This window comes from Sapajus apella, unplaced genomic scaffold (genome assembly GCF_009761245.1).
Source record: "Sapajus apella isolate SASKATOON/1434 unplaced genomic scaffold, GSC_monkey_1.0 scaffold77, whole genome shotgun sequence".
Classification (NCBI taxonomy): Eukaryota; Metazoa; Chordata; class Mammalia; order Primates; family Cebidae; genus Sapajus; species Sapajus apella.
The window spans coordinates 7,311,402-7,339,051 of NW_022437017.1; the positions used below are offsets into that span (position 1 = coordinate 7,311,402).

Below are 27,650 nucleotides of genomic sequence, written 5' to 3' on the forward strand. Positions count from 1 at the left end.
ATTCTCCTGCCTCAGCCTCCCGAGTAGCTGGGATTACAGGTGCCTGCCACCACGCCAGCTATTTTTCCTGTATTTTTAGTAGAGACGGGGGGAGGTTCTCCATGTTGGCCAGGCTGGTCTCGAACTTCTGACCTCAGGTGATCCACCCACCTCGGCCGCCGAAAGTGCTGGGATTACGGGCGTGAGCCACCGCGCCCGGCCCCTTATAAAGCTTTGTGGTTTGAAACAATTACAGGCAAGGAGTTGCAAAAACAGTAGAGTGGTCGCGAGTGTCCTTTTTCCTCGGTTTCTCCCGGGGGTATCCTCTTACATAACAATGGCCAAACCCGGAAAATGACTTGGGTATAATCCACAGACTCTCTTCACCTTGTAATGTGGTTTTAATAGAAGTGCTGGACATTTTGCAAGCTAATATCGTTGCTATGGTTTTATTCTCAGTTAAAACGGCGCTCTTTGCTTTGTGCACCTGAAAACTGCACACCGAGGCGCCCCCGAGACGCCCAGTCTGTATCTAAGAACAGCCGCGCCGGCGCCGAAGGGGTCAACAGGAGACCCTCCCCCGTGCGCCTGCGCGGCCACGCTTCGCCCCGCCTCCGCAGAGCAGTCACATGACCCGCCCAACCGGCGTCCGCCTATAAAAGGCTGAGTGTTGACGTCAGCGTTCTCTTCCGCCGTCGTCGCCGCCATAATCGGCGCGACTCGCTTCATTCAGATCTACCTGGAAGAATCCACCGCCATCCGCCACCATGGTGAGTAACCCTGCCTCACTGGTGCTCTGGAACGGCGGCGGGGCCTTCGCGGGGCGGACGCTGCCTAGTCTGGGACGCTGGGGCTGTCGGTGCCTGGAGGAGACGTGGAGGCGGCGGGATCGGAGGAGCAGGGGCTGGGGAAGCGGCCGCCGCCATGTCTGTGCACCGCGCTGTTCGCCGAGCCCCTTCTCCGCTTCCGGGGACGCCGTAACCTTGCCTGGATCCGGCTGGAGCTGGGGTGGTAGCGGGGATGGGGGTGGGGAATGATGATGTGGCAGGCGTTGTAATGGCGGGCACCGCGGTCGAAGCGGGGAGACGGGGAAGCGCCTTATGTAACCCGCGGGCCGCAAGTTTGAGATCGATTTTCTGCCGAAGGACTAGGGGCGGCAGAGAAATGGCAGAACGAGCAAAGCGACGCCTGAAAGGCTCCCCTCTTTCCTCTCCAAATACTTTCTCCCGAGGTTAACCTTCGGCCCTAGGCGCTTGTCCTTCCTGTGACTCCCAAATGTGCAGTCCATTTTTGAGACACGAGGTGTAGGATTGTGCTTTAGGGTCGTTCAGGCTCCCCGCTATCTCCTTGGATGGGTGGTCTTGTCTGATCCCCCATGACGAGGGATGACCTGGCATTTTATAATGAAGCTTTTTTTTCGGGGAAAGCCTGGGTGGCCTGGTGACAACGTGGAGGGAGGGGGCTTTGAGAGCGGGTGCACCCTTTATGTGTTTGACCCTAGATACTCCTTAGTGTGGTGCTTGGTACTAAGGAAATGTGTTGCCGCGCGGTTTTATTCCCAAGGAGTTTTATTTTTGGGTTGTCAATCCTCAATGACCCCTATTAACGGTGGTTCTTTGGAGATTGCGTGATGATTCTTAAGGGGTGTTAGGCTGGAGATTGGATGGCTGTGGGGCACCCTAGGAACAATCCCCTCCTGGCCTTGGGCCTGGCGTTTCGTTTGGACGGAATGCTCCATGCCAGACTGTGTTCCTGGAAATGGGGAGCTTGTCTGAGCCTCCCCTGCTTGCCCAGGTGAACTTCACGGTAGACCAGATCCGCGCCATCATGGACAAGAAGGCCAACATCCGCAACATGTCTGTCATCGCCCATGTGGACCACGGCAAGTCCACGCTGACAGACTCACTGGTATGCAAGGCTGGCATCATCGCCTCTGCCCGGGCCGGGGAGACACGCTTCACTGACACCCGGAAGGACGAGCAGGAGCGTTGCATCACCATCAAGTCAACGTGAGCTTCCCTTGCCCTCTGGACCCTGGCAGGGAGGTTCTGGCCTGGTAGCTGGAGGCCACTGGGCCAAGGTGGGAGGGGGGAGATTAGACTATGTCTGTTTCCCTTGGTTTTTTAATTTTTGGCAAGAACGAGTGAGGTCCAGTCTAGCAAGATAGGTTGGAGCGGTACAGGGATGGGGGTATTGGGAGCTGGAGGGGTGTCTGAGGAGGGAGCTTAACTCAGTGGTCTCCCTCCCTGGGGGACTTTTCTCCACTCCTGGAATATCTGGAGAGTTTTGCTGTCACACCTGGGAGGGGAGGGTATTCCTGGCACTAGGGATGCTGGGAAACTCTTGTCTGTCACACTTGGAAGGGGAGGGAGTTCCTGGCATGAGGAATGCTGGGAAACTCCTGTGTTGCACTGGACAGCATTCATTTCGTGACGGTTTCTGGCCCCTGATGTGAGTAGGGTGAGTCTAAATGGTGAGAGGAGAGCTCAGTGACCGCAGCCTCTTCGCGTTCTGGGCGGTGCCAGTGTGACGGTTTTTGGTGTAGGCTTTTCATTTCTGCCGGAGGTGGGGGAGAGATGAGGAGGGAAGGGTTGGAGTCTGGAGGCTTTGGCTGTCTAGCTGGGTCTTTTAGTAAGTTACTTTGAGTTAGGTGTGAGGAGGCTTGGGGGGACCAAGTCGGCTTGGAGGGATTCTGGACAGGAGAGCCCTGGCTCTGTGGAGCTGATACCAGGAGTTCCCTGTCTTGGCGAGAGGGGACTGCAGAGGCAAAGGACAGGGGTGGGTTGGCTCTTGTGGGAGCCTGTCCAGGGATGAGTCATGGAGGGAGGAGCAGCCTGGCTTCTGACAGCATCCCAACCTTCCTGGGTCAGGTGTGGCTCCTGTCCCCTGACTGATCCTTCCCTCCCTCAGTGCCATCTCCCTCTTCTACGAGCTCTCGGAGAACGACTTGAACTTCATCAAGCAGAGCAAGGATGGTGCTGGCTTCCTCATCAACCTCATTGACTCCCCTGGGCACGTGGACTTCTCCTCGGAGGTGACTGCTGCCCTCCGAGTTACCGACGGCGCCTTGGTGGTGGTGGACTGCGTGTCAGGTAAGCATCGAGTCCTGAGGCAGGGTCCAGAACCCGGGGCCGTCCTAGCTTGAGGATGACAGTGTGCCCGGTTCCCTGCGTCCCCAGGCGTGTGCGTGCAGACCGAGACGGTGCTGCGGCAGGCCATTGCTGAACGTATCAAACCCGTGCTGATGATGAACAAGATGGATCGTGCCCTCCTGGAGCTGCAGCTGGAGCCCGAGGAGCTCTACCAGACTTTCCAGCGCATCGTGGAGAACGTGAATGTCATCATCTCCACCTATGGCGAGGGCGAGAGTGGCCCCATGGGTAACATCATGGTACGATCTTCTCTGGCTGGGTGGTGTGCTTCCACAGCGGGGTTCTCAGGAGCTGTTGGGGGACAGAGTTGACTCGAGAGCACCAGAAGTGTGTTATTGGCAGGATTAATGGGGTGACAGAAGGGGGCTGGCATGTTCTTAACCGACTTGACTGGCCCTTGACCTTTGGGCAGTCAGAGGAGATGGGCTCAGGGAACGGCGCCCCTGGGTGGTGGAGGGACTGCAGGCGGGGCTGGCCCCTTTGTTCGTGATGACTGACCATTTCTTCACTTTGACCTGATGTCTGCTGAAGAAATCCAGTGTCTGAGACTTGGATCCCTGGTGCTCGGCCTGCAGCTGCAGGCTCTTCCCAGGGGCCCTGCTCATTGCTGCTTCCTGTTTCTCACGCTTTCAGATCGATCCTGTCCTTGGTACTGTGGGCTTCGGGTCTGGCCTCCACGGGTGGGCCTTCACCCTGAAGCAGTTTGCCGAGATGTACGTGGCCAAGTTTGCTGCCAAGGGGGAGGGCCAGCTGGGGCCTGCCGAGCGGGCCAAGAAAGTTGAGGACATGATGAAGAAGCTGTGGGGTGACAGGTGAGCCCCATGGGATATGGTGGGGAGTTCCTGACACCCGAGGGGAGTGGCAGTGGTGCAGGGTTATGGTGCGGTATTCACGGCACAGCTGGTGCCCACCAGTCACCCTACAGAGCCCTGCCCAAGACGCAGGGGTGCCGAGTGGTGTTCACAGTGCGGCTCAAGCCCATCAGTTGCCCTGCAGAGTCTTGCCCAAGCGTGTCCCCTTGGCAGCCTCCGTCACCCCCAGGCAGCCCTGACTTGTTTTGGCCTGGGCTCTGCCCGCCAGGTACTTTGACCCCGCCACCGGCAAGTTCAGCAAGTCCGCCAGCAGCCCCGATGGGAAGAAACTGCCTCGCACCTTCTGCCAGCTGATCTTGGACCCCATCTTCAAGGTAGGCGGGAGAGCTGCGCCAGCACCCTGCGCTGTGTGCCAGTGGGACTATTGGCGCTTGGACCTGGGGTCTCCCCCGCTTCCCTGTCAGCTGACTGGGCCCATCTCCCTGTGGGGCAGGCGTGAGACAGGAGGAGACGCAGCTCCTAACTGAGGTGGAGTCAGGGCTCCTCTCCCGAGGTCTGGACTGCAAGGCCAGAGCCTTGGGACTGCCCCTATTTGGTGGGGGTGGATAACTGGGGGCTTTGGTCACAGGTGACCATTCATTGACTAAGTTAGGGCTTGTGCACTTGTCTAGAAAGCACAATGGGCTTTTCTCTTCTGCTCTACCATGACGTCTCCTCCAGGTCCTGATTGATTTGCTCAGCTGGCTGGGCACCTGGTGGGCAGGCCATGCCTGCTCCCACTCCTGCATTGCCCTCGCGCTGGCCCAGGTCTCTTGAGGAAGCAGCACCAGGCATCCTCGTGCTGTTCCCAAACATGCTTTCTTGTCTCCGGGTGGTGAATTTAGGTGTTTGACGCCATTATGAATTTCAAGAAGGAGGAGACAGCAAAACTGATAGAGAAGCTGGATATCAAGCTGGATAGTGAGGACAAGGACAAGGAAGGCAAACCCCTGCTGAAGGTGCGGCCCAGGCTTGGCCCTCAGGATGGGGGCAGTGCACACTGCGTTCTCTGGGTGCTCCGACAGCACAGGCCTGGGGGCTGAGGTCCTCAGCTGGGCAGGGATAGCGGCTGCCCCTTTAGGTTCTGGGTGTTACTGAAGTCACATTCCAGCAGCCAGCCCCCATCTGGGAAAGGTGTGGGTGAGGGTCTTGGCAGGTGTGTGCCTGGCCTCTTCGGCCTTCCAGGAGGGGACATGCTTTGTGGGAGGAGGTGACTCCTGACTTTGGCTTCCGTGGCTTGTGCTCGGGGCTTTCCTGGGCTCCCCAGGTGTCTCATGTGCCGCCCTCTGCCCTGCAGGCTGTGATGCGCCGCTGGCTGCCCGCCGGAGACGCCTTGTTGCAGATGATCACCATACACCTGCCCTCCCCTGTGACAGCCCAGAAGTACCGCTGTGAGCTCCTGTACGAGGGGCCCCCGGACGACGAGGCTGCCATGGGTATGTCGTCCTGGGGGCCGGTCCTGAGCTGCAACTTGAGGCTGTGGCCGGAAGACTTGCCATTGCCAAGGTTGCGTGGGCTGCAGGGTTCCGAAAGGATGAGCCTAGCTGGAATGAACTTTGTGGGTTTTCTCTGTTCCCTCAGGTATTAAAAGCTGTGACCCCAAAGGCCCCCTTATGATGTATATTTCCAAAATGGTGCCAACTTCCGACAAAGGTCGGTTCTACGCCTTTGGACGGGTCTTCTCGGGGCTAGTCTCCACCGGCCTGAAGGTCAGGATCATGGGGCCGAACTACACCCCCGGGAAGAAGGAGGACCTCTACCTGAAGCCAATCCAGAGGTGAGCAGCTGGGTGACGGCCACTCATGAGCTTGAGGTGAGGAGCATGGAGGGAGTGTAGGGCGATACTTGTGCCAGCCATGGCTTTTGTCATCATGGCCTAGTGAGGGAGTCCCTGGAGACGCCACAAGCCCCAGGGTACAGCAGACCTTAGCTCATCGGTGTTCCTGGGTTCCAAGTTGGTGGCAGCAGCCTTGTTCCATACCCAGGGAGAGGGCAGTAACTCCCAAGAGGATGTGTTTTCTGGCAGCCCCCACGCAGCAGTCGGGGCCTTGTGGAAGCCACCTGCCTGCCTTGGGACCAGGCAGGAGGGCCCCACCCTGGACCTAGAGGATCCAGCAGAACTATGGCCTTCTGTTTCTTCCCAGAACAATCCTGATGATGGGTCGCTACGTGGAGCCCATCGAGGATGTGCCTTGTGGGAACATTGTGGGCCTGGTGGGTGTGGACCAGTTCCTGGTGAAGACGGGCACCATCACCACTTTCGAGCATGCCCACAACATGCGTGTGATGAAGTTCAGCGTCAGCCCTGTCGTCAGGGTGGCCGTGGAGGCCAAGAATCCAGCCGACCTGCCCAAGCTGGTGGAGGGTCTCAAGAGGCTGGCCAAGTCCGACCCCATGGTGCAGGTGGGCGCGGAGTGCACCCGCTGTGGGTAGACGCTCTGAGGGGGGACGGCTTGGGGCCTCATCTGTGGCTGTGTGGATTGCTGTGGTTGTAAGATTGGAAAGGAGGGATTTCCAGCTGTGCGGAAACCCCTGCTTGTATGGAGATCATGCCTCGAAGGTGGAAGTCCTATAAATGGGGATTCCTGCCCAGGCGGCCACCACCTTCTCCTAGGCTGCTCTGCGCATGTGCACTGTGGCTTGCGGGCTTATGTTTCTTCAGTTCATGGTGTTGAGAAGCAGCACGAAGCATCTGTGGTCTTTGTGCTGCCTCAGGTGGTCCCAGGATCCCGGCACCTTCCTCTGAAATCTTGTTCTGGTAGAGTCTAGCTTCTCCCCAGCTAAGGGGAACCGGGGAGCCTGTTCCCGGCTCCGTCCCCCTACGTTGGTGCTGACGCGTGTCCCTTTCAGTGCATCATTGAGGAGTCGGGAGAGCACATCATCGCGGGTGCCGGCGAGCTGCACCTGGAGATCTGCCTCAAGGACCTGGAAGAGGACCATGCCTGCATCCCCATCAAGGTGAGCTGCCAGCCTCAGTGATCAGCTGTCCCCCATGCTCCTCAGGCTGAGACAGTCTATTTCCACTGCGCTCTGGGCACTCAGTCCTGCCCTCAGCCTTAAAGCTGAGCTGGGCTTTGCACAGGCTCCTAGACTTGATTTTGGCCTTGGTCTTGTCTTAGTTCTTCAACTTTCTTCATTAGGGTATTCCACAGTCACGTGGGATTGTTTGTTTTCTTGTTGTTTTGAGATGGTGTCTTGCTCCTGTCCTGGAGGCCGGAGTGCAGTGGCGCCATCCCTGTTCACTGCAGTCTCCGTCTCCCGGCTTTGGATTCTCCTGCCTTACTCTCCCAAGCAGCTGAGAGTACAGGTGCCTGCCACCACGCTCAGCTAATTTTTGTATGTTTAATAGAGGCTAGGCTTCTCCATGTTAGCCAGGCTAGTACGCCTGACTTCATGATGCACCTGCCTTGGTCCTCCTAAACTGCTAGGATTACAGGCATGAGCCACTGTGCCCAGCCAGCGGGGCTGATTGTGAATTCCTCACAGACAGCTCATCCAAATGGTTTCTGTGCACAAACACAAATTCTCAGTGGGGATGGGCCAGGCCTGCTGTAGACCTTGTTTCTCACTCATGAAAGCTTAGAATTGCACAAGCCTGTGGTTTTCGGTGCCGGAGAGTTTAGTGGAGCCCTGCTCCTTGTCCTGGATGGCAGTGAGATATGCTTGCCGGTGCAACGCTGACTCCTTGATTCTGACTGGCATGGTTCTGCCCGGCTGTATTAAGTCCGCCTCGCTGAGAAAATCTTGTAAGGATGCCTCTGTGTGTGAAGTTGCCGCTTCCTCCAGGCAGGTGTGTGACCTTCGTCTTCTTTCTGCAGAAATCTGACCCTGTCGTCTCGTACCGTGAGACTGTCAGTGAGGAGTCCAATGTGCTCTGCCTTTCCAAGTCCCCCAACAAGCACAACCGGCTGTACATGAAGGCGCGGCCCTTCCCCGATGGCCTGGCAGAGGACATCGACAAAGGCGAGGTGTCTGCCCGCCAGGAGCTCAAGCAGCGGGCGCGCTACCTGGCCGAGAAGTACGAGTGGGATGTGGCCGAGGCCCGTAAGATCTGGTGCTTTGGGCCTGACGGCACCGGCCCCAACATCCTCACTGACATTACCAAGGGTGTGCAGTACCTCAACGAGATCAAGGACAGTGTGGTGGCCGGCTTCCAGTGGGCCACCAAGGAGGTGAGGCACAGCTCACCATGGGCAGGCCACACCCACGCTTCCAGCCTCTAGAAGGGACCTCATGGTCCTGCCTTCTGGGAGAAGGGACCCTAATGGGGCTGAGGTGGGCAAGGCCAGTCCCCTCAGTGGAGACCTGCGTGGCTTGGCATGGGGAGGGCAACAGCCAGGGTGCATTCGGCCCTTGACGGCGGCTCTCCCCTTACCTAGGGCGCGCTGTGTGAGGAGAACATGCGGGGCGTGCGCTTCGATGTCCACGACGTGACCCTGCATGCTGACGCCATCCACCGTGGGGGTGGTCAGATCATCCCCACGGCGCGGCGCTGCCTCTACGCCAGTGTGCTGACTGCCCAGCCGCGCCTTATGGAGCCCATTTACTTGGTGGAGATCCAGGTGAGGCCCCCCACCCGCCTCTGACCCTGCCCCTGTCCTGCCCGACAGGCACTGACAGTACCTCTTCTATTCTGGCAGTGCCCAGAGCAGGTGGTTGGTGGCATCTATGGGGTGTTGAACAGGAAGCGGGGCCATGTGTTCGAGGAGTCTCAGGTGGCCGGTACCCCCATGTTTGTCGTCAAGGCATACCTGCCCGTCAATGAGTCCTTCGGTGAGTTCCAGCCTGGTGTGTCCCACATAGCCTGGCAAGCGACGGAGGTGGGACAGAGGCCCAGTTAAGCTGAGGCAGGAGGTTAAAGGAGGTGGCCTGATGGGTCATGTGACCCCCAAATCACTAAATTCACCAGGGAGGTTCTTACCTTCAGGATGAGAAGGACTCGGGGCCAGTAGAGCAGCTGAGCTGTCGCACAGGGTCCAGAATGCGCAGGGACATGAGTCCTGGGAGCGGCCTTTGAGCAGGTCTTCGGTGAAGTGCTGGGCACCAGGCTGAGTGTCTGGTCTGCAGGGTGACTCTGGCTGAGGAAGTAGCTTTTCCCGCCCTGCTACCTTCCTAGTGGCCCAGTGAGCCTCTTGCTTCCCTCTGCAGGCTTCACCGCTGACCTGAGGTCTAACACGGGCGGCCAGGCCTTCCCCCAGTGCGTGTTCGACCACTGGCAGATCCTGCCCGGAGACCCCTTCGACAACACCAGCCGCCCCAGCCAGGTGGTGGCGGAGACCCGAAAGCGCAAGGGCCTGAAGGAAGGCATCCCGGCCCTGGACAACTTCCTGGACAAATTGTAGGCGGCACTTCCTGCAGCGTCTGCCGCCCCGGGGACTCACGGCACCTACAGCACCACGTCCTCACATTCTCAGACGACACCCGGAGACTGTCCCAACACAGCGACGCTCCCCGAGAGGTTTCTGGGGCCCGCAGCGCGCCATCGTTCAAGCCCAACACTTGATGCTGTTTCTTTCGATATTTATTTCCAGAGTCCAGAGGCAGCAGACACGCCCTCTTTGCAGGGACTTACTGGGCCTGTGGGGGAGGGGGAGGTGGGATGGGACACCCAACACTTTCCATTTCTTCAGAGGGAAACTCAGATGTCCAAACAAAATTAACAAATGCATTAAGAGGTTTATTTGGGTAATTGGCCTGTTGTGGCTTTTGCCTCAGAAAGGGGAAAGGAACAAGCGGATAGATAATTTCTAGCAGGCAGGAAGTCCTGTGTGGCGTCACCATGAGCACCTCCAGCTTGTACTAGTGCCATTGGAATAATAAATTTGATATGGTGGTGACTCCATGCTGGGTCTTTCTCACACCGTCTTCACAGGGGAGCAGGGCTGCCCTGTACTGGGTTCACCAGAACCTGGAAGGGGACCTTGGTCCTAGATAGGTGCAGCCTGAGGCTGCCTCTGTCAGAACATTCTAGAATGGTGAGAATGTCCTACCCATGTCGTTCAGAGAAGCAGCTGTCAGCTGCATGGGTCTACTGCACACTTGAAGTAGGATCGTTGTGGGAAGGAACTAAATTATAAGATGTCACTTTGTGTTTCCATGGCCTTGTGGATCATGGAGCTCCCGGATGGTTCTGGCAGGCTTCAGCGACCCTCCAACTTGCTCATGAGCTCACAAATTCTGCCAGCCATCAGATTTTCTGTAGTCCTGACCCCACTCCTGATGAGCTTGCTAGAAACCCATTTGCTTGCTTTTTTTTGTGTGTGTGTGTGTGTGTGTGTCAGGAGTGGATTTGCTTGCTTTTAAACTTCTTTTTTTGGGACAGAGCCTTGCTCTGTCACCCAGGCTGGAGTGCAATGTGTGCGCAACCTCCACCTCCTGGGTTCAAGCAGTTCTACTTCAGTCAGCCTTCCGAGCAGCTGGGATTACAGGCAGCAGCCACCCATGCCCGGCTCACTTTTGTATTTTTAGTAGAGATGGGGTTTCACCATATTGGCCAGGCTGGTCTCGAACTTTTAACCTTGTGATCCACCTGCCTCAGACTCCCAAAGTGCTTGGCTTACAGGCATCAGCCACCTCACCTAGGTGAGCTCACGAGTTGTGTTCATCAGATTTCACTGGTCGACCTAGTCCTGACTAGCTCCTGGAAACCCATCAGGTTTTTTTGTTTCTGTTTTTTGAGGCAGTCTTACAGTATTGTCTAGGCTAGGGTGCTGTGGTGCAATCTCAGTTCACTGCGACCTCCACTTCCCTGTTTGAAGCGATTCTTCTGTCTCAGCCTCCTGAGTAGCTGACATCACAGGCGCCCGCCACCACACTGCTAATTTTGGCGTTTTTAGTAGAGACGGTTTCACCTTGTTGACCAGGCTGGTCTCTACTCCAGACCTTGTGATTCACGCGCTTGAGCCTCCTGAAGTGCTGGGATCACACGCGTGAGCCACCAGGGCCTGCCTTTTTAACTTTTTTTTTTGAGGGAAGGTCTTGCTGTCTTCCAGGCTGGGGTGCAGTAGTGCCACCAGCTCACTGCACTCCACCTCCTGGACTCGAGCAGTCCTCCTGCATCAGCCTGCTGAGTAGCTGGGACGATAGGCATGCGCCACCATTCCCAGCTAATTTTGAGAGGGCATTTTGCTCTCGCCATGCTGGTGTTGAACTGACCTCAAGTGATGTGTCCACCTCAGCCTCCCAAAGTTCAGTGAGTTACACGTGTGAGCCACTGTGCCTGCCTAATTTTACTTCTTTGTAGTGATGAGCTCTGACTGTTGTCCAGGCTGGTCTGCGTCCCCTGAGCTCAAGCGATTCTCCTGCCTCAGCCTCTGAGTGCTAGGATTTCATGTGTGAGCCACCACACCCAGCCTCGTTTATTTTCTAAGTGGTGCCTAAGACGTAAGTAGGCCCAGTCTCGTCAGTGCTAGTAAGAATAAGGTCAACATCATTTTTCACCCTTTTCTTTGTCTTCAGGATGGCAGGTAGGGACTATGGAGTAGTGCTGTGGGTTCCAGGCAAGAGGTAGGGTCCACTCTGACCCTTCACTGCCAAAGCTAAGCTTCAGCTAAGGCCTTGCCCGCATACGGGTGTGCCTAAGGTTTGGCGTGGCTGTCTCACTTGAAATGGGGCCGTAACTGCCGTTTCCCAGTAGCAAGGGATAACTTCGATTACTCTTTTTTTGAGGGTGTCTCATTCTGTCGCCCAGGCTGGGGTGCAGTGGCGTGATCTCGACTCACTGCAACCTCCTCCCAGGTTCAAGGCTTCAAGTGACTCTTGTGCTTCATCCTTCTGAGAAACTGGGATTACAGGTGCCAGTCACCCTGTCTGCTAATTTTTGTATTTTTAGGTGAGCCAGTTTCACCATGTTGGCCAGGCTGGTCTCGAACTTACGACCTCAGGTGATCTGCCTGCCCCAGCCTCCAGAAGGGCTGGGATTACAGGCATGAGGCACCGCACCTGGCCTGAGCTATCTTTTTCAGCTAAGTGGGTTCCTCCATTTGGGGGGCCATAAAATCAGATGAGCCAGTTAAGAGATCTGGGTGGGGCCAGGTGATCAAGTGCAGGGTCTGTAAAATATCTCTAAACCCTGATCTCAGGAGCCCTTCAGAGAGGATCACAAACTTTTTTTTTGAGACAGTGTCTTGCTCTGTCACCAGGTGCCGGGCTGGACTGCAGTGGTGCGATCTCGGCTCACCGCAACCTCCGCCTCCCGAGTTCAAGCGATTCTCCTGCCTCAGCCTCCCAAGTAGCTGGGACTACAGGTGCACACCACCATGCCCAGCTAATTTTTGTATTTTTAGTAGAGATGGGGTTTCACCATGTTGGCCAGGATGGTCTCGATCTCTTGACCTTGCGATCCGCCCACCTGGGCCTCCCAAAGTGCTGGGATTACAGGAGTGAGCCACCGTGCCCGTCTTTTTTTTTTTTTTTTTTTGAAGACAGTTGTCCTCATGTAGCCCAGGCTGGAGTGCAATGACGTGGTCTCGGCTCACTGCAACCTCTGCCTCCCAGATTCAAGCAGTTGTCCTGCCTCAGCCTTCTGAGTAGCTGGAATTACAGTCGCCCCTGTGCCACACCTGTCGAATTTTTTTTTGTATTAGCAGAGACAGGGTTTCTCCATGTTGGTCAGGCTGGTCTTGAACTACTGACCTCGGGTGATCCGCCCACCTCGACCTTCCAAAGTGCTGGAATTACAGGTGTGAGCCACTGTGCCTGGTCTGAGGGTCAGACTCTTGTAGCCTCCAGCTGTGTGACTCCTAAACCATAATTTCTAATTTGTGGCTGGTTTGTTATTCCTACAGTCTAGTCCTCAGTCAGCCCTTTTTGGGAAAGGGCTGTTAGCTTTTTTTGTTTGTTTGAGATGAAGACTCTTGTCTCCCAGACTGGAGTGCAGTGGCTCGATTTCAGCTAATGGCAACCTCCGCCTCCCAGGTTCAAGTGATTCTCTCCTCCTGAGTAGCTGGGATTACAGGCGCCTGCCCACCATACCTGGCTAATTTTTGTATTTTGAGTAGAGATTGGGTTTCAACATGTTGACCAGTCTGGTCTCGAACACCTGACCTCAGGTGATCCGCCCGCCTTGGCCTCCCAAAGTGTTGGGATTACAGGTGTGAGCCACCGGCATCATCTTTGTTTTAAACTATAAGTTCCTTCGAAAGTTAGTTCAGCCTACACCCATGAATAAACAAGGACAGCTTGGAGCTTAGAAGCAAGATGGAGTTGGTTAGGTCAGCTCTCTTTCACTGTCTAAGTTACAATTTTGCAATGGTGGTTTCACTGGAAGAGTTTCTTTGCGAAATAACCCGGCATCAAATGCCATGAGACTTAGTAACTTGAGTCATGGATGTATTTCTAGAGTGGACCCGGGTCCAGTTGACAGTGAGCCCCCTTGTGTCCCCTGTTCTTAGGAAATAGGAAGGTTGGCCTTTAGGGCTGGGGTCCAGCTTGTGGCTGCTGATGCTGGCCCCTGTTAGCAACATCATGCTATTTCTGCCTCAGAGAAACGTCTGGATTCAAATATAGATGCTTCTCAGCTGACAGTGGGGTCACATCCTGGCAAACCCATTGTGTGTGTGTGTGTTTTTTGAGACAGAGTCTCAAATGCTTGTTGCCAGGCTGCAGTGCAGTGGCAGGATCTTGGCTCACTGCAACTTCTGCCTCAGTCTCCCAAGTAGCTGGGAGTACAGGTGCGCGACACCACGCCCAGCTAATTTTTGTATTGTTAACTAGAGATGGGGTTTCACCATGTTGGTCAGGATGGTCTCGATCTCTTGATCTTGTGATCTGCCCGCCTTCTCCTCTGAAAGTGCTGGGATTACAGGTGTGAGCCGCTGCACCTGGCTGTTTTGTCACGAGTCTTGCTTTAGTCTCCCAAGCTGGAGTGCAATTTTTTGATCTCGACTCACTGTGGTCTCCACCTCCTGGGTTCAAGTGATTCTCTTGCCTCAGCCTCCCGAGTAGCTGAGATTACAGACACCCACCATCATGCCCAGCTAGTTTTTGTATTTTTAGTAGAGGACAGTGTTTCACCATGTTGGCCAGGCTGGTCTCAAACTCCTGACCTCAGGCTATCTGCCCACCTTGGCCTCCCAAAGTGTTGGGATTACAGGCATGAGATATTGTGTCCGGCCTATTTTTTTTTCTTTTTTTGTGGGGGACAGTGTTTCACTCTGTCACCAGGCACGATCTTGGCTCACTGCAACCTCTACCTCCTTGGTTCAAGCGATTGTCCTGCCTCAGCCTCCCAAGTAGCTGGGATTACAGATGCCCGCCACCACGCTAGGCTAATTTTTGTATTTTTAGAAGAAATGGGGCTTCTCCATGTTCAGGCTGATCTCAAACCCATGACCTCAAGTCATCTGCCTGCCCTGGCCTCCCAAAGTGTTGGGATTACAGGCATGAGCCACCATGCCTGGCCAACCCATTGTATGTTGAAATGTAAATTAAGAAATAAAAAATGCATTTAGTACCTGGGTTGGGTAGCCTTGACCTCTAGGGCTCAGGTGATCTTTCCACCTCAGCCTCCTAAAGTGCTGGGATTATTGTCTTCCCAAAATGTTGAACTTTTAAGAGAAGTAAGAATTCTTATTTATTCATCTCTGAGGTGGAGTCGTGCTCTTCGCCCGGTTGGAGTGCAGTGGTGTGATTTTAGCCTGGCTAATTCTTTGTATTTTAGCAGAGGAGGGGTTTCACCATGTTGGTCAGGATGGTCTCGATTTCCTGACCTCATGATTGGCCCGCCTTGGCCTTCCAAAGTGCTGGGATTACAGGCGTGAGCCACTGCGCCGGCCATAACTCTTATTACTGCTGAGTTACACTTCATGGATTTATGTTTTTTTAAGCTCAGTTACACGTGGACATGGTAACAGTGGGGGTGAAGGTTCACTTCGCAAGGGGTTGCTCAGGAGCATGCCCTGGGCTTGCTTTGCAGATGGAGTAGAGTGATTCATCGATCACATTCCTTGAGTGGTGGTCAATGAGGAGGGCAGCTGGAGTTAACAACAGATCTGTGAAGATGTCATCCAGGGTCGGACGCGGTGGCTTGCACCTGTAATCCCAGCACTTTGGGAGGCGGTGGTGGGTGGATCACTTGAGGCCAGGAGTTCAGGACCAGCCTGGGCAACATAGTGAGACACCCCCTCCCACACCAAAAATTAAAAAATCAGGCAGGCGTGGTGGCACACGCCTGTAATGCCAGCTACTCTGGAGGCTGAGGTGGAGGATCGCCTGAGCCCAGGAGGTCTCGGCTGCAGTCAGCCAAGATCGCACCACTGCACTCCAGACTCCGTCTAAAAATAAATAAATAAAAATACATAGGGTCTTGTGTCTGATGGTGGCAGTCTGATATGTGGTGGTTGAACGTTGGCTTTGGGTTTATGCCTACCTGGCCGTGAATGTCAGCTCTGCCGTTTGCTAGCTTAGGTGACTGGGGGTGGGTTACTTACTGTCTATGAGTCTGTTTTTTCACCTGTAGAATGGGGGAAAATAATACATGTTAGCTCCCAGTGTTGTCAGTTGGCACATACTAAGTCTCAATCAAGTGCTCGCTGTTTTATCCTCAATTTTGAGACAAACAGGATCCTGTGATTGACAACCATGGAATGACCTTATTTGCATTTTAAGTATTTAGAATGGGGGGTAACAAGTTTTTCAGAGGATGAAACTGCCACATAGGGATTAAAGCAGTCCCAGGGTGCACCCCAAGAGCTGCCATGAGCCCTCAGCCACAGGTGAGCCATCCATTCTCGCATCTGGTGCACCGGAAAGGCAGGAAGCGGGACGGAGGGCTTCAGCCTCGCTTCTCGCAGCTTCAGCACCAGGGTCAGAGGAGAGGCGGGCGGGGAGTCCGGAAGTGGGCCTTTTTTTCCGTCCGCTTGACCGGCGTCCACTACAGCCAATCAAATCAGGGGACTTCGGTCGCTAAGCCAATGGCGAAGCCGCATCCGGGTGCGGGGACCGAAAAGGCAGCTGGGGGTGGGGCGTCGAGGTGCGGCACGAGCGGCGGGCGGACTGGCCAATAGGCGGCGGGGTCCGCTTTCCAGGGGCGGGCACTGGCGGGTATGGTGACGCCGGCGCAGGCGCGTCGCGGCGGCAGGGGCGGTGGGGCCGCAGGAGGAAGCAGCAGTGGCCAGCGCGGCGGGGCCGGGCCTGGGGCTGAGGAGGGTGAGGAACGGGCTTGGGCGGAGGCTGGAAGGCTGGGTGGGGCCGGGACGGCGCTCCGGGGGCCCGCGGAGAACGGGGGAGGGAGACAACCTGAATGGCCGGTAGGTTTGAGGACCAGTCTGGGTGGCCGAAACGGAGAAGGGGCTCGGCCGGGTCTGCCGAGGGGCGTGGCGGCCCCCGGGATGCTGGAGCGGAGCCTTAGGGAGGGAAGGCCTTGTGAGGGCTTCTGCCGACCGAGCCACTGGGGGTCTGCTTAGGGGCTTGTGCGGAGATTGCGGGCGAGAGGGGGCGGAAGACGGTGGAGGAGACTCAGATGGGGCCTCTCGTTTTTGGAAAATTGAGATGTGGAGGGAGTCAGAGATGATGGGGGCGGGGCGTTTTATTGATAAGGGTCTTAAGAGACCTGCCGAGGGCAGGGACAAGCAGGGGTTAAGGTAATAACCTATTTTGGGAACTTTGACCGGAATCGCAGCAGTTTGGGATGCCGAGGTGGGAGAATCGCTTGAACCCAGGAGGCGGAGGTTGCAGTGAGCCGAGGTCGTGCCACTGCACTCCAGCCTGGGCGACAGAGCGAGACTCCTTCTCAAAAGCAGCAACAACAACAAAAAAAGTAGACTTGAAAACTTCGATAAGACACCGACCAGGTAGTAAGGGAGCCCTGGGATTTGGGGTTGAGAGCCTGGGGAACTTGCAGGAATGCTAGGGGACCTCCGCTGAGCAGGTTGGCAGAAGCCTAGGAAGCAGAGGCAAAGAAAGAAAGCAGGCAGCCTCGGGGAAATCAGCGTAATGTGTCTGGAGGGAGTTCTGCTGGGTAAAGGTGGTCCATTTGGGCTGTTGGAGCTCTCAAAGAGGTGACATGACGGACCCACCCCACTAAATGCTGTCCCTCTATGAGGAGTTTGGACCTACAGAGTGGAGAGGTGGGAGGCTTGTGTTTGGTGGGCAGGTCTGTCCATTTATCTAGGAGATATGGGTGGTGTCTCATTTCCTCCCTTCTCTCTTTCCCGGTCTCCTCCAGGGTCATCATTAGGGGACTCCTGAGGTCCTGTCCCCAGGCTGCGGTGACTGCACTTTCCCTGGAGTGGAAGCTGCTGGAAGGCAGACCGGCTGCCATGTCCACGTTTCGGCAGGAGGACGTGGAGGACCACTATGAGATGGGGGAGGAGCTGGGCAGGTGAGCTGGGCTGGGCTCCAGAACTCCCTCCAGACACATTTCTCTGATTTCCCTGAGGCGCTGTGGGGCTTTCTGAATGGAAATAGTCCTTTCCTGTCCTTTATCCTGTATCCCAAGAAGGAGTGAGTCAGTATCATGTGCTGGTGGAGTGAATTTGGGCCTTGGAGTCGGACGGCCCGGCTGTGAATTCCTGCTTAGGAATCCTCTATGTAGTTTACGGTCGGGAGGAAAATAATTGAACCATGACAGCAGCCAATACCATGCCTGGCATGGGGCACCAGAGCTGTAGATGCCAGCTGTTTTTGTTATTAAAAGATCTGTTGGCCGGGTGCAGAGGCTCACGCCTGTAATCCCAGCACTTTGGGAGGTTGAGGCGGGCCTCAGATCATGAGGTCAAGAGATTGAGACCATCCTGGACAGCATGGTAAAGCCCAGTCTCTACTAAAAAAAAAAAAAAAAAAAAAAAGGCCGGGTGCGGTGGCTCACACCTGTAATCCCAGCACTTTGGGAGGCCGAGGCGGGTGGATCACGAGGTCAGGAGATCAAGACCATCCTGGCCAACATGGTGAAACCCTGTCTCTACTAAAAAAAATACAAAAAATTAGCTGGGCATGGTGGTGCATGCCTGTAATCCCAGCTACTCAGGAGGCTGAGGCAGGAGAATTGCCTGAACCCAGGAGGCGGAGGTTGCCGTTAGCCAAGATCGCGCCATTGCACTCCCGCCTGGATAACAAGAGCGAAACTCCGTCTCAAAAAAAATAGAAAAATTAGCCCCGCGTGGTGGCACGCACCTGTAGTCCCAGCTACTCGGGAGGCTGAGGCGGAAGAATAGGTTGAACCTGGGAGTGGAGGTTGCAGTGAGCTGAGATTGTGCCACTGTGCTCCAGCCTGGGAGACAGAGCAAGATTCGTCTCAAAAAAAAAAAAAAAAAGATCTGCTTGGTTAACATAGCAAGACTCCATCTCTACAAAAAATAAAGATGAAAAAAAATTAGCCGGCCAGGTGTGGTGGCCCATCCATGTAGTTCCAGCTACTAGGGAGGCTGAGACGAGAGGATCACTTGAGCCCAGGAGTTGGAGGCTGCAGTAAGCTGTGATTGTGCCACTGCACACTGCAGCTGGGACCATAGAGTGAAACCTCATTTATTTAAAAAAAAAAAAAAAAATCTTGTGTTAATCTTCTTTTGTGGGAGACACTTTTTCCCAGCTCTTGCGTGTTTAAAAGGGGGGGGGGGGGGGCAGTGTCTCCCAGCCGGGCCCACACCTCAGTCAATTGTTTCACATTCTTGGGGGGAAAGCAGAGGTTTCCTCTTCCAGGGCGGCAGCTGATTTCCTGCCTGCCTGGGCCTTGGAGGGTCCCCTGACCCCGCCCTCTCCAGGCCAGCCAGGCCCCACTAGGCCTTGCCTCCTTTTGTAGAGCCTCCAGCCTTATTTGGTGAGTTTGCTGTGGGCCAGCCTCCCTGGAGCCGCCCCGTGATGTCATCAGAAGGGAATGTAAATAATTGAGCCCTGCTTCAGGCCGGGGAGAGTGCTGCAGGCTCTTTCAGGATCCTGAGGTCCTCTTTCTGGAATTTCCTCCTTTAGTGGTAGAGGAGGCAGGCCCCTCCCACACAGGCCCCTCTCGCTTCAGTGCTGAAAAGGTGTTCGGACTGCCTGCCAGGGGTCATTTGGCAACAGTCAGCAAAATTCAGGCAAATTGATTATTTCTTTTAACCTGCTGATTTCACCTGTAGGAGTTAATTCATGGGAAAAACGTGCATACATCATGGATGGAAAGACTTAAGACAGGGGTAGTTGCTAGAACAATGTGCACCAGAACAACAGCCTTTTTTTTTTTTCTTGACACGATCTCATTCTGTCACCCAGACTGGAATGCAGTGGTGTGATCTCGGCTTACTGCAACCTCTGCCTCCTGGGTCCCAGGGATTCTGCAGCCTCAGCCTCCTGAGTAGCTGGGATTACAGGCACCTACCACCATACCCAGCTTATTTTTGTATTTTTAGTATAGATGGGGTTTCTCCATATTGGCCAGGCTGGTCTTGAACTCCTGACCTCAGGTGATCAGCCTGCCTCAGCCTCTTGGGGCGCTGGGATCACAGACTTGAGCCAGTGTGCCCTGCTGGGAACAACAGCCACTTAAATGGCCCTCCCCAAACCACTGTATCGGGTGGAATGGGATGCAGCTCTTTTTTTTTTTTTTTTTTTTTTTGAGACAGAGTTTCACTCTTGTTACCCAGGCTGGAGTGCAATGGCGCGATCTCGGCTCACCGCAACCTCCGCCTCCTGGGTTCAGGCAATTCTCCTGCCTCAACCTCCTGAGTAGCTGGGATTACAGGCACGCACCACCATGCCCAGCTAATTTTTTGTAGTTTTTTAGTAGAGACGGGGTTTCACCATGTTGACCAGGATGGTCTCGATCTCTTGACCTCGTGATCCACCTGCCTCGGCCTCCCAAAGTGCTGGGATTACAGGCGTGAGCCACCCCGCCCGGCCGGGATGCAGCTCTTAAAGAGAACCAGGTAGTGCTGGGCACGTTGGCTCATGCCAGCGCTTTGGGAGGCCGAGGTGGGAGGATGGCTTGAGCCCAGGACTTCAAGACTAGCCTGGGCAGCGTAGGTAGACCCCCATCTCTCAAACAAACAAGTTCATAATTAAAACGATACAGGCAAGGCACCGTGGCTCCCGTCTGTAATCCCAGCACTTTGGGAGGCCAAGTCTGGGTCTGTTAGCAGGAGACAGGCCAGAGCCAGGAGCTGGGCAGGCAGGAACCCAGTGCCCACCACCAGGTGTCCACCTCCTGTTAGAGCACATGGGCTCTGGAGCCTGCAGCACCTGGTTCGAAGGTTTGAATCCACCCGCTGCTGACGGGCTGCATTACCTCAGCCAGTTGCTTTCCTTTTCTTAGCCTCAGTTTCTTTAAAATGTGGATAGTGGCTAGGTGCAGTGGCTCCACCTGGAATCCCAACACGTGGGGGAGGTGGACGTGGGAGGATCGCTTGAGGCCAGGAGTTCCAAACCAGCCTGGGCAACACAGCAAAACCCCGTCTCTACAAAAAAAATTTTAAAAAATAGCTGGGCGCGGTGGCTCACACCTGTAATCCCCGCACTTTGGGAGGCCGAGGCAGGCGGATCACCTGAGGTCAGGGATTCGAGACCAGCCTGACCAACATGGAGAACCCCGTCTCAAATAAATAAATAAATAAATAAATAAATAAATAAATAAATAAGGTGTGGTAGCATGTGCCTGTAGTCCCATGTACTCGGGAGGGATGGCTTGAGCCCAGGAGTTCAAGACCAGCTTGGGTAACATAGTGAGGCCTCGTCCTTACAAAATAAAAATTTAAAAATTAACTTGGTGTGGTGGCGTTCGCCTGTTATCCCAGCTGCCCGAGAGGCTGAGGCAGGAGGATTGCCCGAACGCAGGAGGTCGAGGCTGTTGTGAGCCATGATTGAACCCCTGCACTCCAGCCTGAGCAACCGAGACAGACACACCTGCCTTGTGGGGTCAAGTTGGAGGTGAATGGAAATGACAGCATGGTGCTCCAAGACAGCCTGGAGCCCCTGTGCCCAGCCAAGTCTTGTTGTTGTTGGGAGCGAGGGTCTCACTCTGTCACTGAGGCTGGAGTTCAGCTGCACAATCACAGCTCACTGCAGCCTCAGCCTCCCAGGCTCAACGGATCCTCCTGCCTCAGTCCCTGAGTAGCTGGGATTACAGGAATGTGCCATCTTGCCTGGATAGTGAACTTTTGTAGAGTTGAGGTCTCACTGTGTTGCCCAGGCTGGACTTGAACTCCTGGCTTCAAGTGATCCTCCCATCTCAGCCTCCCAAAGTGTTGGGGTTGCAGGCGCAAGCCTCTGTGCCCAACCTCCTTTTTATTTGTTAGTTCAGCTCAGAATAATGCTAGAGGGATAAAATCTGCATGTTTAACAAGGAGGCAGCCCGGCTGGATGTGGGGCTCCTGCCTGTAATCCCAGCACTTTAGAAGGCCTAGGTGGACAAATTACTTGAGGTCAGGAGTTTGAGACCAGTCTGGTCAACATGGCGGACCCCCATCTCCACTACAAATACAAAAATTAGCCAGGCTTGGTGGTACGTGCCTGTAGTCCTAGCTACTCAGGAGGCTGAGGCAGGAGAATCATTTGAACTCAGGAGGCGGAGGTTGCAGTGAGCCAAGATCCTGCCACTGCTCTCCACCCAGGCTGGGTGACAGAGTGAGACCCTGTCTCATAAAAAATAAAAAGAAAAAAGGAAGCAGTGGGCCTGGCGTGGTGGCTCACGCCTGTAATCCCAGCACTTTGGGAGACTGAGACGGGGGGATCATGAGGTCGGGAGATTGAGACGATCCTGGCTAACACGGTGAAACCCGTCTCTACTAAAAATACAAAAAAAATTAGCTGGGCGTGGTGGGGGGCACCTGTAATCCCAGCTACCTGGGAGGCTGAGGCAGGAGAATCACTTGATCCTGGGAGGCAGAAGTTGCAGTGAGCCAAGATTGCTCCACTGCGCTCCAACCTGGGTGACAGAGCAAGACTCCGTCTCAAAAAAAAAATAAATAAATAAAAGGAAGCGGCACATCCAGGGATTTCTGCAGAGTTCTTGGCATGAGGGAAGCCCTGGGTTTTGGATGCTGTGACTGCTTGGTGGGTGCAGCCAGAGGGGAAGCAGGAAGGAAGTCCAGGTGCAGGGAGCGTTATAGCAGAGACGGTGGCAGCTGGGAGCAGAGCCTATGCCGGGGACATTGAGTTTCACGCAGGCCTGGCCGGTGAGCCAAGTCTGATCAGTTTCGCAACCTCGCTTTGCTGCCGGGTCCGTCCTGCATACCCTGACCGAGCTCCGGATGAAAGGAGTACTCAGACACAGGTATGCAGTGAAAGAGCACTGGGGGCTGCTGGCACTAGTGGTTGAAGGACAGAGAGCAGCCCCGAACAGCTAGATAACTTAGTACAGATAATGCCGAAAGCCTGCAGTCTGCACAGTCTGTGGTCAATTAACCTTATTGTTCCACCAGACAGAGGGCAGTCTCCAGCCCGTGGATAATCAGAAACAAATAAGCCCACTTAGGTAAATTCCCCTGCGCTGCCTTGCACCTACTCCTTGCCCTCTGCCTTCAGCTGCTTCTCCCCCAAAGCTTTGCAAAACCTCCCCACCTTTTGAGAAGGTTTGTGTCCTTTCCCTGTGATTTCTCCCGCCATGCTGACCGACCTCCTCCTCTTTCCTCTGCCTTCTGCCCTGGGCTGTCAGCCAGCACGAGGCTCCTGCAATTGCAGGAGCGAATCCCCACAAGTGAGTGCCCTAGATGACCGTGCCTTCCCTCGGGGGTTCCGAGTCTGCAGTGGAGCTTCAGGGCTGGCCTATGCGGGAGGTTCCCGGGGAGAATGCAGGTCCGCCCTTCCCAGCGTGGAGAGGCACCCGCTTGGCTCTCGGGGACCCCTTCCTCCCCCTTCACAGTCACAGCGCAGCCTCTTCCAGTCTCTATTGACACTCACCTTGTGAGGACGCTGTGAGGACACGGGGCCAGATCCCTAGGATGTGCTCCTGTCTCCAGATCTTGGCCTCATCCCCACTGCTGAGCTCCTTTCGCTGCTGAAGTCGCCTTCGTGGCCAGTCCCAGGGGCTAGCATGCAGGAGACGTCCTTGAAGGTGCTGGTGTATTTAGTCTGCTATACTCTCAGTAATCATTTGGCACCACCCCTTGCCTACCTTACTTTGAGTGTCCCTGCCTCCAACCCCTTTGTGTCCCTGGTGGCCCGCCACGGGGGTTTTGTTACCAGCACACCCCGACGTGGGTCTTGGGGAGGTGGCAGTGAGCATACATTGTTACAAGGACTGGCCCACGCTCAGCCCGTGCCCATGACCCAGCGCCTGGAGCAGGGCGGAAGGGCTTGGGCCGTTTGTGTCTGGCATGACGTCCTCGAGGTTCTAAGGAGCTGTGGCCTGTGTTAGAGCGTGTTCCTGTTCACGGCTGGGTCAGGCGCTGATGTGTGACAGGACACACTGTGTTGGTCACTCTTCTGTTGATGGGCGTTGGAGCTGTTGCCATCTGCAGCCGCTGTGGCGGGGCTGCTGTGAGTGTCCCTGTGGAGGTGATTGCCTGGCTGTGCGCGTGCCCCTCGGGGAGATCCGGGAGTGGAATTGTGGGTTATGTGGAAACTCTGCTGAAGCTTCTGAGGGGCCGGGCTGTTTCCACACCATTTCTGATGGTGGCGTGGGTGGCGCCAGGCCCACGTCCTCAGTCTGGTCACGTCTCGTGAACACGCGCCTCTCGTTCACTCTGTTCACTGACTGCGGAGCTCTTTGAAGTCAGTGGCATAGGGTTACAAAAATGGTAAAATGAATTCTGCTGTGTCTAGTTGAGTCAGGATGGAATTGCACCCAATTGAAAGCAAAACGCTCCCTCCGTGCACACGCCCTGAACCCCACTCCCGGAGGCCTGCTGCGGACAGGCTGCTGTGTAGCCTCCCAACCTGTCTAAATAAAAGACTGCGTTCTCCGCTGCACTGGGTGGGTGGCGTCGTACAGGTCTCCGCTTGTCTGCGCATAAAGAGCTGGCCTCTTTCTTTGTCGTGACTGGGTACAATTCCCCTGGACCTGGCATCACATCTCCCAGCTCCCACTTACTGATTTCTTTACAGTCCTTGTTTGGTTGGAAACCACGCTCGCTTATTTTTTTTCTTTTTTGAAGAGACGAGGTCTCTATTGCCCAACCCAGAGTGCAGTGGTGCGATCACAGCTCACTGCAGCCTTGAATTCCTGGGCGTAAGTGAAAGTGATTCTGCCTCAGCCTGCCGAGCAGCTGGGACTGCAGGCATGCACCACTCCACACCTTGCTCTTTTTTTTTTTTTTTTTTTTGAGACAGAGTCTCACTCTGTTGCCCCGGCTGGAGTGCGATGGTACGAGCTGTGCCCACTGCAGCCTCCGCTTCCCAGGTTCAAGCGATTCTCCTACCTCAGCCTCCCCAGTAGCTGAGACTACAGGCGCCCGCCACCACGCCTGGCTAATTTTTGTGTTTTTCGTAGAGACTAGGTTTCACCATGTTGGCCAGAATGGTCTCGAACTCCTGACCTCAAGTGATCTACCCACCTCAGCCTCCCAAAGTGCTGGGATTACAGGCGTGAGCCACCATGCCTGGCCACCTTGCTCATGTTTTAATATTTCTTTTCTGTAGAGATGGGGTCTTACTGTGTTACCCAGGTTGGTCTTAAACTCCTCCCTCCTCAGCCTCCCAAAGTGCTAGGATTACAGATGTGAACCACTACACCTGGCTCAGTTCCCTCTTATTTTATTTTATTTTATTTTTTTAAAGATGGGGTTTCACCATGTTGGTCAGGCTGGTCTTGAACTCCCAACCTCAGGTGATCTGCCTGCCTTGGCCTCCAAAGTGCTTGGATTACAGGCGCGAGCCACCACACCCAGTCCCCTTCTTTATATTTTAAATTTATTTATTTATTTTTTGAGACAGAGTCTTGCTGTGTTGCCCAGGCTGGAGTGCAGTAGCTCAATCTCATCTCACTGCAACCTCCGCCTCCTGGGTTCAAGTGATTCTCCTGACTCAGCCTCTCAAGTAGCTGGGATTTCGAGCACGTGCCACCATGCCCAGCTAATTTTTTGTCTTTTTGATAGAGACACGGTTTCACCATGTTGGCCAGGGTGGTCTCAAACTCCTGACCTCAAGTGATCCGCCCGCCTCGGCCTCCCAAAGGGCTGGGATTACAGGTGTAGGTGTGAGCCACCACTCCCGGCCCCCTCAGTTCCCTCTTGATATGCGTTAACTCTTCATTTTTTCACTTTCCAACACATGGTGTCGTGTGTGGCTCTGCCCTCGCCTCTGCACACCTGCTGGCGTAGCCCTGGGAGAGTGGGAATGGTGTGTGTGCTGGGTGCTGGGGAACTGCTCTCTGAGAAGGCTGAGGAGGCCGCACTCCCCCAGCAGCACACTCACGTCCTCCTCCCGTGTGGCTGGTGCAGGGCTGCGCCCAGAGGAGCAGGAGGCCGAGATGGGGAGCCAGTCACCCCCACTCACCTCCCTCCTCCTCCTACAGTGGCCAGTTTGCGATCGTGCGGAAGTGCCGGCAGAAGGGCACGGGCAAGGAGTACGCGGCCAAGTTCATCAAGAAGCGCCGCCTGTCGTCCAGCCGGCGTGGGGTGAGCCGGGAGGAGATCGAGCGTGAGGTGAGCATCCTGCGGGAGATCCGGCACCCCAACATCATCACCCTGCACGACATCTTCGAGAACAGCACGGACGTGGTCCTCATTCTGGAGCTGGTCTCCGGCGGGGAGCTCTTCGACTTCCTGGCGGAGAAGGAGTCGCTGACGGAGGACGAGGCCACCCAGTTCCTCAAGCAGATCCTGGATGGCGTCCACTACCTGCACTCCAAGCGCATCGCGCACTTTGACCTGAAGGTGAGCCCCGTGGGGCCGGTGTGGCCGGTGTGGGCCGGAAGGGAGAGCCTGGAGGGCCCCTCCTGAGCGTGGGGTGAGGCCGGGGCCTGTGCTGCACTGCTCATCCCTCCCGCCTCAGCCAGAAAACATCATGCTGCTGGACAAGAACGTGCCCAACCCACGCATCAAGCTCATCGACTTCGGCATCGCGCACAAGATCGAGGCGGGGAACGAGTTCAAGAACATCTTTGGCACCCCGGAGTTTGTGGGTGAGTCCCTGCCCGGTGGGCGGTCCTGGCCTGGGGAGGGTCGTCTGGGGCTGCCGGCTGGGCATGGGGCGAGTCGTGCCCAGTCTGTGTCCACGGCCCTGCGGCTGCCCCTCTCAGGCCCAGCATTGCGGGAAGTCAGTCTCTGTTTGGTGTGTCCCAGCCCGCCCGTCAGGCCTGGAGAGTCAGCCCTGCCGAATTTATGCCCCCAGGGGCTATGATATGTGAGAGAGAGTCTTGACCCCCCATATCTGTTTCCTGAGCCTGGAGACCTGTGTCCTCAGCCTCTTCCTTGGCCGGCGTGTCCCCAGTGCCTGACCCACATCTCCCTGTTCCACAGCCCCAGAGATTGTAAACTACGAGCCGCTGGGCCTGGAGGCGGACATGTGGTGAGTGCCGTGTTCCCTCCACCCGGGCCTCCCTGCTATCCTGGAGCGCAGGCGGGTGCCGCAGCAGGGGATAAAGTGGGGCCTTGCTGCTGCTGGGGCGCGGGGGGACTGTTGCCCTAGAATAGGGGTTGGTGGGCTCCTGCCCGAGGCCCAGGTCTGGCCTGTGAGTTGAGGACGATGTTCACATTTTCAAAGGGGTGCTAAAAACAGATGAGTGCTTGCCCACGACATAGCGGCCTGCAGGCCTGAAGCACTCACGGCATCGCCCTTCATAGGAGAGCCTGCCAGCCAGAGACCACCCCAGGCCCCACGCAGGGTCACTGGTGTAGGTAGCTGCCTGGGTTGCTCGGCCCATTTGTCCATCTATGGCCATGGTGCCCTCTGCCCTGTCCCCACCCCTGCCTGGTCTGAACTTGGGCGGGCGGTTGTGGCCAAAGGTGCTTGTAGTCGGGGCTGGTCTCCCCAGCCACTCACCCCGTGGGACACCACGGTCCTAGAAGGGTAGGAGGCCCTGCACGGCGCTGACCTCTACCTCTTGTTTCCCCAGGAGCATTGGAGTCATCACCTACATCCTGTGAGTACCTGGCGGGGGCCCCTTAGCTGCGCAGAACAGCTGGTGTGAGTCCTGGGCTCCGTATGTTTCTTGCGGATGCCAGGGGTCCCGAGCCTGGCTGTGACCCGTCTCGGGTGCTCAGTGGAGAGTGGGTGAACGGATGAGTGATCCTGTGGGGCTGCTGTCACAGAGGCTTCCGGAGAGTTCTGAAGGCAGGACACAGAGCGGCTGAGTAGGCCCCGGGACCGGTGTGTGTGTGCCCCTGTCCCTTCCTGTGGCCACTAGGGAGTCCAGCCTCCTCCCAAAGTGCGAGGAGGGGACCCGACCACAGGCTAGGTTTTGACTCCTCTCCCTGGACCACACATGTGCCTGCCATTGTTTATTATTTTATTTGCCGAAGCTGGAGTGCAGTGGTGCAGTCCTAGCTCACTGCAGCTTCCACCTCCCAGGCTTAAGCAAGCCTCCCTGGGACTGCATGTGCACACCACCGTGCTTGGCGGATGTTTTTTTTTTGTTTTTTTTTTTTTTTTCTTTGCGACAGAGTTTTGTTCTTGTTGCCCAGGCTGGAGTGCAATGGCATGATTTCAGCTCACTGCAACCTCCGCCTCACGGGTTCAAGCGATTCTCTTGCCTCAGTCTCCCTAGTATTCCTACAGGCGATCCCACAATGCCCAGCTAATTTTTTTTTTTTTGGGACGGAGTTTCGCTCTTGTTACCCAGGCTGGAGTGCAATGGCGCGATCTCGGCTCACCGCAACCT

At 55.6% G+C, this 27,650-nt stretch overlaps 2 protein-coding genes and 1 non-coding gene across 3 annotated transcripts in view; all 3 read left to right on the plus strand.

The window, feature by feature from the left end:
- The first annotated feature begins 625 nt into the window (after positions 1-625).
- On the plus strand, positions 626-9,824 carry EEF2 (eukaryotic translation elongation factor 2). The gene is made up of 15 exons (XM_032252249.1): positions 626-749; positions 1,774-1,988; positions 2,890-3,071; positions 3,159-3,370; positions 3,765-3,943; positions 4,212-4,317; positions 4,828-4,941; positions 5,280-5,418; positions 5,564-5,759; positions 6,127-6,385; positions 6,833-6,940; positions 7,801-8,154; positions 8,362-8,544; positions 8,623-8,755; positions 9,131-9,824. The coding sequence occupies exons 1-15, from the start codon at positions 747-749 to the stop codon at positions 9,322-9,324; spliced, it is 2,577 nt and encodes an 858-aa protein (XP_032108140.1). The 5' UTR covers positions 626-746; the 3' UTR covers positions 9,325-9,824.
- LOC116532937 lies at positions 3,614-3,679 on the plus strand. Its single transcript, XR_004261003.1, has one exon. It is a non-coding gene; the product is annotated as a small nucleolar RNA SNORD37 (small nucleolar RNA).
- Positions 9,825-16,032: 6,208 nt separating the features above from the next.
- The window catches only part of DAPK3 (death associated protein kinase 3), a 17,958-nt gene continuing 6,340 nt past the window's right edge, over positions 16,033-27,650 (plus strand). The window contains exons 1-6 of the mRNA XM_032252250.1: positions 16,033-16,129; positions 17,148-17,303; positions 25,344-25,704; positions 25,823-25,952; positions 26,290-26,338; positions 26,886-26,912. Coding sequence (XP_032108141.1) covers positions 17,242-17,303; positions 25,344-25,704; positions 25,823-25,952; positions 26,290-26,338; positions 26,886-26,912 — 629 coding nt within the window. The 5' untranslated portion in view covers positions 16,033-16,129; positions 17,148-17,241. The remainder of the gene's footprint in view (positions 16,130-17,147; positions 17,304-25,343; positions 25,705-25,822; positions 25,953-26,289; positions 26,339-26,885; positions 26,913-27,650) is intronic.

Excerpts from the sequence above, each read along its gene's own strand:
- EEF2 (XM_032252249.1), top strand. Across the intron at positions 5,760-6,126 it reads TACCTGAAGCCAATCCAGAG|AACAATCCTGATGATGGGTC; the intron begins GTGAGCAGCTGG and ends GTTTCTTCCCAG. Across the intron at positions 8,155-8,361 it reads TCCAGTGGGCCACCAAGGAG|GGCGCGCTGTGTGAGGAGAA; the intron begins GTGAGGCACAGC and ends CCCCTTACCTAG.